General features: G+C 41.8%; 2 protein-coding genes across 12 annotated transcripts in view; one reads left to right on the top strand and one right to left on the bottom strand.

Moving 5' to 3' along the window:
• The window catches only part of PCED1B (PC-esterase domain containing 1B), a 160,257-nt gene extending 151,228 nt beyond the window's left edge, over positions 1-9,029 (bottom strand). For 4 of the 9 annotated variants that reach the window (XM_054527183.2, XM_063712136.1, XM_063712131.1 and 1 more), the window contains exon 1: positions 8,782-8,921. The gene's annotated coding sequence lies outside the window, so the exon portion shown is untranslated. Of the gene's footprint in view, positions 1-8,175; positions 8,241-8,781 lie in introns of those variants that run through there. The other 5 variants (XM_063712132.1, XM_063712134.1, XM_054527184.2 and 2 more) reach the window with 4 other exon arrangements.
• AMIGO2 (adhesion molecule with Ig like domain 2) lies at positions 8,548-11,949 on the top strand. 3 transcript variants are annotated; one of them, XM_054527182.2, is made up of 3 exons: positions 8,727-9,045; positions 9,253-9,359; positions 9,436-11,949. In XM_054527182.2, the coding sequence occupies exon 3, from the start codon at positions 9,499-9,501 to the stop codon at positions 11,065-11,067; it is 1,569 nt and encodes a 522-aa protein (XP_054383157.1). In that variant the 5' UTR covers positions 8,727-9,045; positions 9,253-9,359; positions 9,436-9,498; the 3' UTR covers positions 11,068-11,949. The 3 variants fall into 3 exon arrangements, with proteins under 3 accessions (XP_002823186.3, XP_054383157.1, XP_054383156.1); XM_054527181.2 differs by having other exon boundaries at positions 8,906-9,045; positions 9,253-9,354; XM_002823140.5 differs by lacking the exon at positions 9,253-9,359 and having other exon boundaries at positions 8,548-9,045.
• The last annotated feature ends 560 nt before the right edge of the window (positions 11,950-12,509 follow it).

The raw sequence follows: 12,509 nt of genomic DNA, 5'->3' as shown, positions 1-12,509 counted from the left end.
TTTTGAGATTGCTGATCCTCACTCTCTACTAAAGGTCACTGAGGTTGCTCCCCACAACATGCCACCTTCAAGTCCCCAGGGGTTTTGAGAAGCCTAAGCATGCAGACCAGTGGACTCATCCCAGTCTGCAGCAGCTGAGAGAGAGCACCATGGAGAGTAAGGCAGAGCTGAGCGAAATGAGGACCTGCTGGACTCTGGTACAGCCAGGCTCGGGGGAGCCACATAATTAGTACAAACATCATTGTGTTGAGACACCTCTCCAGCTCTGTTTATTTTGCACATAAACCTAGCCATTAGGTTCAACAAACATTTGTTAAACATCTGTGCTGCGTCAGACCACATCCAAGGCACAAAGGCAATAAGGCAAGTACTCTTTTACAGCTTTATAGTTCACCAAAGCACTTTTTACATGTTTCATCTCAGTCAACTTTGTGAAATTAAAGTGTACATATTAGTACTGCATTTCCATCTTACAAATGGGGAAGCTGAGAATCCAAAAGGTTAAGTCATTTACCTAGGGTTATATAGTTAATAAACGGATGTTCTGGAACAAAATCCAGGGATTTGATTCTTTATTCAATACTCTATTTGGCATTTAATTAGAAGGTGTTTCAGTTCCTTGGTATGTGCAGGAGAGAGACACTACTTTCCTTGCTTATAATTCTTTATTGTGAGTGCCACAGATAAGATGACTGATAGGGATTCATGTTAGTACTGCTTAATTCTAAGACAATTTTCTTCTCTGACCGTTTAATGATTTTCCCCAGATTATATTTTTATTTGCATACAATTTACTTTGTTGAATCAGATACTTTTCCAATAAAATGAGTAAGATCTAAAATTCTGAATTGGAATATTTGGAATTTTTGAACGCCCAAAGTATACATTTTCTGTTGCAAATACTTTGGCTCATGGTTTTATCCAATTTGGAATTGAATTCTATACCACCTTATATCCTACAATTATTTCTAATAATACTACAAATTCCTAGAGGAGAGCAACCATATCACGGCCCTGGGAGTGTGGCCAGGACTAACAATATTTGCTGAATGGAATTTAAATTATGGCTGACCTTGCTACTCCCTAAATGGGAAGCATTAGAACTAATTGTTAAGCATCAATCCAGAGCAAGGCAGACTTCTGCGAGAAATCTGCTTCTACCACTAATATTGGGCAAGTTATATAAACCAACAAAGCCCCATGGCCCTCATTAGAAAATGGGGATGCTAATGCCCATCTCTGTAGCCCTTTATAAGAATTAAATGAGAAGCCTGGTATATGGTGAGAATATAATAAGTGGTAGGTCTTATTATCAAGACCACTTTCTTGGGTCTTTCGAGAGGTCCTTCTGTCTTCTCCTATATTAATGTGATGTTTCTTTTCACTGTCACAAACTGAAAGGTCAGAGTTCCAGAGAATATTACCCATGGGGCAAATACCACAGAGGGCCTTGTGTTTGCTGAAAATAATTGAATAAGTATTCGCAATAGTGCTGACTGTATAATGGAGAGAGTTGATTCTTTTCTCTCTCAATTTTATTTTGTTTAGTGTTAACATTGGTTGGTGAATAATGGCTGCTTCAAATTAGATATTACTTTGAATAATTAGATTCCCTTTATAAAGCTATGATAAATTAGTTACTGCTACAGGAAATCAAATTTTTTTAAAGGGCATAAAATAGGACTCTGAATGCTTCATATAGTTCTCTAAACTGGGTTTGTTAAATATTATCCATATTTATCAGAGAGGCAAAATTAACCCCAGTTTTGAGGGATATAATAGCGTTTGAGAATTCAATCAGATGATCTCTTCAGGCTAACAATGAGCAAAATAAAAACTAGAGCACCTGCCATTTATGACCAAAATCTCAAGATATAACTATAATGCTAGATGCATAGTTTTGACACACTGAGTTTTTTAAAGCAAATTTTCATCTGCTTATTTTATTCCTAAAGCTGAGAATGTTAAAGTATTTAAAAAGAGGTTTGCTTGTTTCTCTCATTATATAATTATGACAAAGAAAAAAGATCCTCCTTTTGCAAACTTCTCAGGTTCCTCATTTCAATGGATTTATTCTTTGAGCAGAAATTGTAACTTACCAGTGAGATTGTAAATGGCATTCTTTGATTCTTTTTCCTGTAACTTTTTTTTTTTTTTTTTTACAATAAGCACATAGTACAGTACTTTAAGAATTAGGAAAAATCTTTTTAGTTGTTATTTTTACTTTTATTTCTCATTGAAAAACAAAAAGCAGTGTGGGCAGGGGACCATGCCACCTTCACCAAGGCTGGACTAAGAATGTGCCATCGGGGAGGACTCACAGCTATTGGGAGTTGATCACACCCAAGGTTGTTGAACCCTAAACGTGAGAATGTGGACAACTGGGCAATAAGAAATATTTAAATGTCTATTATGTGCCTAATTTTAGTCAGACTTGTATGGCTATTGCAGCATTTATGCATGGCTATAATTCTCAGACTAAAGAATAGCGCCTAGCACACAGTGGATGCTCAGTAAATATCTGCCAAATAAACAATGCAGAGCTAAAGCAGGACAGCAATTATCATGCCTCAAACAGGGGAGGTCTGAGTCACTTAATGCCTGAGAAGCCACAAGAGGGTTTTTCTCTCTGAAAGTACAGTAGTTGATTCTGAAGTAGGAACCAAATTAAGCAGAAACATTGATGCACATGACTTTAAAAACTATTAAGTTTTCATTGTACTTTTTCTTCTCACAAAGGACTCTAGAATAATAGAATACAGATAAGGAAAGAGAAGAAATATGTTAAAAGAAACACTGTTATGGCACAGGTACATAATTTTTCATTTGATTATCTATGCATACCATATAATTAACATACATATATATTTTTTTCTTTTACAATAACTGGAACCATATCATTTTGTAATTTTTTTGCTTTGTCACCAGATAGTCCCCTGCCACATTATTTCAGTAAGAATGTATATTATACCAGATGGATGTACACGAATTTATTTACCCACATCCCTGTTGCACATTAACAAAATACTGCAATGAACATGTGATACCCATCACAATAGAATACTTAATAGATTAAAGTGATCTCTCAACTGTAAAGAACTTGCCTTAAGTTACTTTTCCTGAAGTAGCAATGGGACTGACGTCTGCCCAGGGCAGTGCTAACTGGCGGGTGAAGAAACAAAACCTAGGGTTCCTGGGACTTGGGCAACAGAGGACACATTGTTATCAGAAAATCAAGTTAATTTTTTGAAGCTGAAAGGACCTTTAGAAATAGTCAATTGTTACATCCTCAATTAACTCTTGAGGTTTCTGGAGAGGTTAAATGGGTTTTCTGTTTTGTGTTTTGAGACGGAGTCTTGCTCTGTCGCCCAGGCTGGAGTGCAATAGTGTGATCTCCGCTCACTGCAACCTCTGTCTCCCAGGTTCAAGCGATTCTCCTGCCTCAGCCTCCTGAGTAACTGGGATTACAGGCGTGTGCTGCCATGCCTGGCTAATTTTTGTAACTTCATTAGAGACAGGGATTCACCAGCAGAGATGTTGGCCAGGCTGGTCTCCAACTCCTGACCTCAAGTGATTCACTAGCCTCGGCCTCCCAAAGTGCTGGGATTACAGGCATGAGCCACCGAGCCCAGCCTAAATGTTTCTGCTGAAGCTAAATTTTAGATCACCTCTTAAATCTCCTCACCTTGTAATTTTGGTAGGTTTCTGCAATCACACAGAGTTTTAATACTTTTATAATTCAAGACTCTGGGTAAATGGAACTTTGGTCCCCACAACCACATTCTAAGTTCAAGTGCAGCTAACCTATGCAGGTCTTTCAACAGTGTGATCCTAACAGATTCTGCAACCCTTAGCTAAAAATCCCCGTCCAAACCTAGAAAACATGCTAAGTGAAAGAAGCCAGACACAAAAAGACACATATTGAATGATTCCATTTATATAAAATGTCCAGAATAGGCAAATCCATAGAAACAGAAAGTACATTAGTGGTTGCCAGGGGCTGAGAGAAAGGAAAATAGGAGTAATTGCTTAATGGGCATAGGACTTCTTTTTGGGGTGATGAAAATACAGACAGTCCCTGACTTATGATGGTTCAGTTTGCCTTAGGATGTTTCAACTTTACAGTGGTGCAAAAGTGATACACATTCAGTAGAAACCATACTTCAAGTACTCATACAATCATTCTGTTTTTCACTTTCAGTATAGTATTCAATGAATTCCATGAGCAATTCAACACTTTTTTTAAACATAAAATAGACTTTGTGTTAGACGATTTTGCTCAACTGTAGGCTAGTGTAAGTGTTCTGCGCACATTTAAGGTAGGCTAGGCTAAACTATGATGTTCGGAAGATTTGGTGTAATAAATGCACTTTTAACTTATTTATTGAGTTTTTTTTTGGAATGTAATCCCATTGTAAATTGAGGAGCATCTGTATTCTATAATTAAGATAGTGGTGATGGTTGCACAGTATTGTGAGTATATTAAACAATCACTGAACTGCGCACTTTAAAATGGTTAAAATGGTGAATTTTATGTCATGTGGATTTTATCTCAAGTGAATTAAAAAACAAAAAACTGTCTAGCCTATGTCAATGAAGATAAGAGACAGAACAACCAGATGAGTGAGTGGAGATTGCTTAAAGAGTAGCCCCATTGTGAGCTCTTCCTGGGGAGGACATGCAGTACCTCCTGCAGAATACTCCCATTCTATCCCCCCATTTCCAGCCAAGTAAAGGGAGCGTCCAGAGAAACATGCCACAAGCTGACCCATGCCTCCTGGAGTTCAGAAAGCACAGGAGCTGGAGTCTGAGTTTTCCCTGAAAATGTGTCTCCATATAATGAAAGACACAGGATTGTGTGAGAGATCTGGTTCTATAAAAAATCTTAAGTAATTTACAAAAACCAACTGGAGCAGGCCAAGAGAAGAACAGGATGCTGTAGGAGCTGAGTGCACTTCCATAGTTGCTGGGCAAAGGTACGTTTTTCTTGTGGGTTCAAGCTAAGTCACACTGTAAAAATCCTATTAAGAGTGCTGCCCGCCAGAGTGATGAGACTCCACAGGAAGCTCCTGCATGCAGCAATCAGTGACCCCAGTGAGCTCCATCTCCAAAGAACACCCAGTGTGCCTCACGCCAAAAAAAGGGGCAACAAGATATCTGCCAGTGTATAAATTCCACCTGACTACAGGACGCATGGTAGAGTCAAAGGAGATAAAGAATGTGAAAGCCCTTCTTAGGACATAAAGTGCTATTGAAGTGTTAATTATTAGTAAAAATGACTTAGAATCATCAAACATGCGCTATTAATTTCTTGTCTCATATCTCTAATTCCTTAAATCTTTGATTACAACCTGAGAAATTGTGGAAATTACAGGGCTAGAACTCCTGTGATTTCATCACCTCAAATTATTGCCTCAGGCAGAAAGTATTTCCAAACCCAGCTAGACACTCACATGACCACACACCCTTCTCAGCATACTAGATTCAGAATTATGTCAAGTGTCAAGCCACATTCTACTATCCCTTGGAGTCATTACTGAATGGTCAAAAATTCCAATGTATTATGTCACGTGGAAGAGGCCAGAGGACTATCTATCGCATCCTATTTTAAACTCCTGAGAAGGCAACTCAACCATCTGTCTTGGCAACCCATTCCAGGTTGGAACCACCCTGGCAGAAACGTCTCTCTTCTGTTTAATCTAAATCCTTCAAATAGAACCTTGAGATAATTGCATCCCATTTCATTTTCAAATAATTTGGAACACAGTTGTTTACCATCTGGGTTATAGGATTATATAATGTCACAGGGCTGTGGTGAGCAATAAATGAAATAATGCATATAAAACGCATAGCTCAATGTCTGGCATATAATAATGGCTCAGTACATATTTATTATCACCATCATTACATGTGTTAGTACTCTGTCCGTTACAAGCAATATACAACTCAAAATAATTTAAGCTAAAAAAGGGGGGTGGGGTGGAAAATATAATTAAAAAGGAAGTAAAAGTATGCAGTGGCCTTCAGGTACTACCAGATCCAGGACTCAAATAACATTTACAAGACTCCTCTTTCTCTTTCTTCTCCTTCGTTTTTAAGACAAGCTTTCAAAGCATAAAAGGCAGGACAGCAACCAGCAGATTCAGTTGGGGTAAACCGTTACCTTAACCACTTTGAATAGGTTCCCTATTCATCATTTCATTTATCAAAAATTTATTGAATGTGTTAAGCAGGGTTCTAAGAGCTGAGAATACAGCAATACCCCAAACAGATAAAACTGCTATCCTCTTGGAATTTACCTTCTAGTGGAAAGAGGGAATCTGTTAGAAGAAGGAGAAGGGATGCTAGAAAGATAAAAATGTTATCCTCCACAAAATAAGGTCACATCTTATACCTTAAGATCAACTCTTATCTTTCTTTCCTCCCAGCTAGTAAACTCAATCGTTTTACAACGTTCTTCCCTTTCACAAACATGTGAAATCCCCCAAATCAGGTCTTCAAATGGATAAATAGCCTTGTCTATGGATTTTGAGTGCATTTAGTTTACTGTTGCTGTGTAATCTCTGCATAATGTTTCTACAATATGCCTGTAGTTATAATAATATAACCTTCCTGTTTCCACTTTTTGAATCGCTTATTCTTTTTAGACTATTTTTGCATTAAATACAAGTCTTTCTTCTGCCTTCATGGTTTCCTTAAAATACGACGTTAATTAGTAAAATCCTGCAAAAACCTGGTCATTTATTAGTCATTTAAAAAATATTCCTCTGAGCGATTTTAATTCTATTCCTCTGTATTAACTATTCTAACTCTATAAAATTGAAGGCCTGGAGACCAAGTTTTTTGAGAATCCCAGGAAGTGTGGCCTAATACTAGAAAATCTCAACTTCTGCCTCTCCCCTTAAAGTGCACAGTAAGAAATGCTTGCATGAAGCATTTTAGGCTGCGTTCTTATGATAAAATTCAACTTTTCATGAAATAAATTAATCTGAATCAAGTTATCCTCATCTGAAAATGTCTAGATTTATTAGTGCTAGCCCGGCTTTATTCCACAAACAATTCTATTTAAATTAGGCGTTGGTCTAACAAATCTGCCTGACCATAGCAATGACTCACGGACCACGTAGGAAACAACTTTCACTAAATTCAAGATTGCTCAAGTGAAAAGGTGTGCGGGGGAGGGGAGGAAGAATTGGTTGTCCTCATCATTTTTATTTGTAAGTAATATTACAAGTTATCTATCCTGCCCCATCTGTTTCCTCAATTTGGTTGCTTTTCATTCCACTGTGGTTGGCATCTTTTGTCAAGGCAGTAATTTATTTCTTTTAATCCGGATATAATGGGCAAATGGGCGATCTGACTCACTCAAATCTCATCGTTAAAACTTATCTTGGAATTAAACAAAAATGGATTTTTAATCGTAAAGCTCATCAGCCTCACAGCCTCCACCTCATTTCTGAATGGCCTTGTGCGGCTTGCACCTTCTGTGCCTGCTGAACCAAAGCGCGCTGGTCGGCCGCGGCATCTCTGGAAGGGATGAAGAGCCTCCGCGCACACGTCCCTTACTTCCCTGTCCAGCACGCGCCACGAGCACGCTTGCAAAAGAAGGGGAGGTGGCGGGGACAGAGACAGAGGAAAAGAGAGAGAGAAAAAGAGAAAGAGAACGAAAGAGAAAAGAGAGAGAGGGAGAGAGAGACGGAGAGAGAAGAGGGGAAGGAGAAGAGAGAAAAAAGAAAAAGAAAAAAAGGTCTGCTCTGGGATTATTATTATTATTATTTGGGTTAATACTCTTATCTTTGCATTCCAGCTGGAAGGTCGGCTCCAAGCCTTCTTTTCTGCCCTCCTCCTTCTTGAATTGGACACCATCCCTGTTGCCGCCTCCTGAGTCAGGAAAGGGATAGAACTTTCCCAGGGAGGTGAGGGGTGTCCCCGCGGCGATTTCCCGGTTACTTCCTCCCAGCAGAGATCCCTGTGGAGAGGAAACGTTCCCGACTTCCCTCCCCGCGATCTCCTCCCCAGAAGCGAGCGGAGACGTCAGGCTGCTTCTGGGTTTATTTTGTAAACCCAGACAGTCAACTGCACTTGGCGCAGGCAAAGCCTCCTTGGCCCTCGCCCCAAAGCAAAGCTCTAAGAGGTCCGGGGACTCCTTGGCCCGGGTGGGGAGAGAGACGTAACCTGTGCTGCCGCCGCGAAGTGGCTCTCCAAGGGTGAGACCCCTCCCTCGGTGGCTAGGCCTGTCCCCTTTAGCCTTCCTCGACCCCATTACCGCCCGGCTTGGAGCTGGACGAAGGGACGTAATTGGTAGGCGAGTGGGTTAGGCATCTTGACCCTAGGACGAGAGTCTGGACCTCTGGTGTGGACCCCTGCCCCCTCCCCGCTCTGCGCGGCCGTTCTAGAGGTCCGGGTGGGAGCTGGAGGAGGAAAGCGGGAGGAGGCGGCGAGGCCGCCGGGCGGTATGAGGGGGCGCCGGCCGCCTCTCGGATTGGCTGCGCCGCCGCCCCCTCCGCATCGCGCGCCCCCCACCACGCGCCCAGCCTGCTCCCTCCCGCAGGCTCCGAGCTGCTCCCCGCAGGAGGCAGGACGCGCAGGGGTGGGACCGGGCCCCTAGCCCCTCTCCCGGCCCCAGGCGCGCGGGAACCCCGCGTCCTACAGCCTCCCGAGTGCGGAGAGGCGGGGCCGCCCGCTGCCGCCCTGCTGCCTGCGCCCCCTCCCGCGGCCCCGGCTTCGGGAGCGGGGCGTCCCGCGCGCGGGCACACGGCGGCCAGAGCGCCGAGGCGGTACCTTCAGCCTGCAATGAGAGGAGTCCGGGAGAGTCCCCGGGAGCCAGCGAAGAGCTTGGCTGCTGCGTCCAGGGCTGCTGCTGTCGCCGCGGCTGCTTGAAACTCCTCAAAGTTGAGAGCCGGCTGGAGGCTGCCGCCCGCCGGGAGCCAGAGGGAAAAGAAGTCGGAAGGTGCAAGAGTGACAGACACGGACAGACGGACGCGCAGACCTTCGGAAGGCACTGCGTAGGCAGCCTCCCCGGAGCCCGCGAGGCTCCCCAGCACCGTGAGTTTTTTTCTGGATGGGTGGTTGCTAAGTATTTCCGTTTAATTGTTTGTAGCCTACGTTTGCGTATAGTTGTGTCTGTTGGAGGGAGTTTAAAACAACAACAACAACAACGCAGGATGCACCTTAGGAAAAAATTGAGTTTCTGATGGTGGGTGAGACGGTGGGTTGTATGGAGAGAATGTGACTGTAAATTTTTATAAGCAGGACTAACCCAGGAAAGAGGAAAAAATACATTTAACAGTGAAGAGGCAACACAGAGCTCCCTATTGTGAAATAAAACCCATTTCAAAAGTTATTGGAAAGAAAGTAAGGTATGGCTCTTATGGGTTAACTAGTGGTAGTCAGTTTCTGCTTTTTACTCCCTCTGAAATATTAATTGTTTGCCAGGTTCACTGGTGGGAGGCTGAGCCGGTGGAAAAGACACCGGGAAGAGACTCAGAGGCGACCATAATGTCGTTACGTGTACACACTCTGCCCACCCTGCTTGGAGCCGTCGTCAGACCGGGCTGCAGGGAGCTGCTGTGTTTGCTGATGATCACAGTGACTGTGGGCCCTGGTGCCTCTGGGGTGTGCCCCACCGCTTGCATCTGTGCCACTGACATCGTCAGCTGCACCAACAAAAACCTGTCAAAGGTGCCTGGGAACCTTTTCAGACTGATGAAGAGACTGGACCTGAGTTATAACAGAATTGGGCTTCTGGATTCTGAGTGGATTCCAGTATCGTTTGCAAAGCTGAACACCCTAATTCTTCGTCATAACAACATCACCAGCATTTCCACGGGCAGTTTTTCCACAACTCCAAATTTGAAGTGTCTTGACTTATCGTCCAATAAGCTGAAGACGGTGAAAAATGCTGTATTCCAAGAGTTGAAGGTTCTGGAAGTGCTTCTGCTTTACAACAATCACATATCCTATCTCGATCCTTCAGCGTTTGGAGGGCTCTCCCAGTTGCAGAAACTCTACTTAAGTGGAAATTTTCTCACACAGTTTCCGATGGATTTGTATGTTGGAAGGTTCAAGCTGGCAGAACTGATGTTTTTAGATGTTTCTTATAACCGAATTCCTTCCATGCCAATGCACCATATAAATTTAGTGCCAGGAAAACAGCTGAGAGGCATCTACCTTCATGGAAACCCATTTGTCTGTGACTGTTCCTTGTACTCCTTGCTGGTCTTTTGGTATCGTAGGCATTTTAGCTCAGTGATGGATTTTAAGAACGATTACACTTGTCGCCTGTGGTCTGACTCCAGGCACTCGCGTCAGGTACTTCTGCTCCAGGATAGCTTTATGAATTGCTCTGACAGCATCATCAATGGTTCCTTTCGTGCGCTTGGCTTTATTCATGAGGCTCAGGTCGGGGAAAGACTGATGGTTCACTGTGACAGCAAGACAGGTAATGCAAATACCGATTTCATCTGGGTGGGTCCAGATAACAGACTGCTAGAGCCGGATAAAGAGATGGAAAACTTTTACGTGTTTCACAATGGAAGTCTGGTTATAGAAAGCCCTCGTTTTGAGGATGCTGGAGTGTATTCTTGTATCGCAATGAATAAGCAACGCCTGTTAAATGAAACTGTGGACGTCACAATAAATGTGAGCAATGTCACTGTAAGCAGATCCCATGCTCATGAGGCATTTAATACAGCTTTTACCACTCTTGCTGCTTGCGTGGCCAGTATCGTTTTGGTACTTTTGTACCTCTATCTGACTCCATGTCCCTGCAAGTGTAAAACCAAGAGACAGAAAAATATGCTACACCAAAGCAATGCCCATTCATCGATTCTCAGTCCTGGCCCCGCTAGTGATGCCTCCGCTGATGAACGGAAGGCAGGTGCAGGTAAAAGAGTGGTGTTTTTGGAACCCCTGAAGGATACTGCAGCAGGGCAGAACGGGAAAGTCAGGCTCTTTCCCAGCGAGGCAGTGATAGCTGAGGGCATCCTAAAGTCCACGAGGGGGAAATCTGACTCAGATTCAGTCAATTCAGTGTTTTCTGACACACCTTTTGTGGCGTCCACTTAATTTGTGCCTATATTTGTATGATGTCATAATTTAATCTCTTCATATTTAACTTTGTGTGTGGTCTGCAAAATAAACAGCAGGACAGAAATTGTGTTGTTTTGTTCTTTGAAATACAACCAAATTGTCTCTTAAAATGATTGGTAGGAAATGAGGTAAAGCACTTTAGTTCCTCAATGTGCCAGAGAAAGATGGGGTTGTTTTCCAAAGTTTAAGTTCTAGATAACAATATCTTAGCTTTTAGCACTATTGGTAATTTCAGAGTAGGCCCAAAGGTGATATGACTCCCATTGTCTCTTTGTCTAGGATATTGAAAGAAAAAATAAACTTTATGTATTAGTGTCCTTCAAAAATAGACTTTGCTGACTTACTAGTACCAGAGTTATTTTAAAGAAAAACACTAGTGTCCAATTTCATTTTTAAAAGATGTAGAAAGAAGAATCAAGCATCAATTAATTATAAAGCCTAAAGCAAAGTTAGATTTGGGGATTATTCAGCCAAAATTACCATTTCAGACCAGAATGAATAGACTACACTGATAAAATGTACTGGATAATGCCACATCCTATATGGTGTTGTAGAAATAGTTCAAGGAAAGTACATTTGTTCGCCTGTCTTTTCATTTTGTACATTCTTCCCATTCTGTATTCTTGTACAAAAGATCTCATTGAAAATTTAAAGTCATCATAATTTGTTGCCATAAATATGTAAGTGTCAATACCAAAATGTCCGAGTAACTTCTTAAATCCTTGTTCTAGCAAACTAATATTGGTTCATGTGCTTGTGTATATGTAAATCTTAAATTATGTGAACTATTAAATAGACCCTACTGTACTGTGCTTTGGACATTTGAATTAATGTAAATATATGTAATCTGTGACTTGATGTTTTGTTTTATTTGGCTATTTAAAAACACAAATCTAAAATGTTTTATGTTATCAGATTATGCTATTTTGTATAAAGCACCACCGATAGCAGATCTCTCTCCAAAATTCTTATAGTAAAGTAGATTTTTTTAAAGGGGGAGGGGAAGGCTTTAATGTGTTCTAGATCAATTTATACCTTCCATATGACGTTTTACTCTGATATCATTATGCACTTTAACCAGATCCAGAAAACACTTAAACTCTTACTTTGCAACAAGTGAGAGCCCAGGAGACCTCCTTATTATCTTGTCTCTGCTTTGAGGCAATCAAGTACCCTCTCTGAACCTAGGTTCCCTCATCTGTAAAACAAAGGTTTCAGACCAGATGGTGTTTAAGGTTTCTCCCCATACTGGAATGAATGATTTCTTGGTGGTATTAGCATCATCACAGACCTATACTTGCTTTCTGAAACTCTACCACATACTGAAGGAATGCAGGAATGGGATTAAGATGACTAGCATAGCAGTGTACAGCTTGAAGAGACATTCCACATAATCACTCCAGCTCCTTCTCTTTTCT

The sequence above is a fragment of the Pongo abelii genome, chromosome 10, assembly GCF_028885655.2.
Source record: "Pongo abelii isolate AG06213 chromosome 10, NHGRI_mPonAbe1-v2.0_pri, whole genome shotgun sequence".
Classification (NCBI taxonomy): domain Eukaryota; kingdom Metazoa; phylum Chordata; class Mammalia; order Primates; family Hominidae; genus Pongo; species Pongo abelii.
This window is presented reverse-complemented; position numbering and strand designations above follow the sequence as displayed.

Bases quoted from the DNA above. Each gene is read 5' to 3' on its own strand.
- AMIGO2 (XM_002823140.5), top strand. From the start codon at position 9,499: ATGTCGTTACGTGTACACACTCTGCCCACCCTGCTTGGAGCCGTCGTC.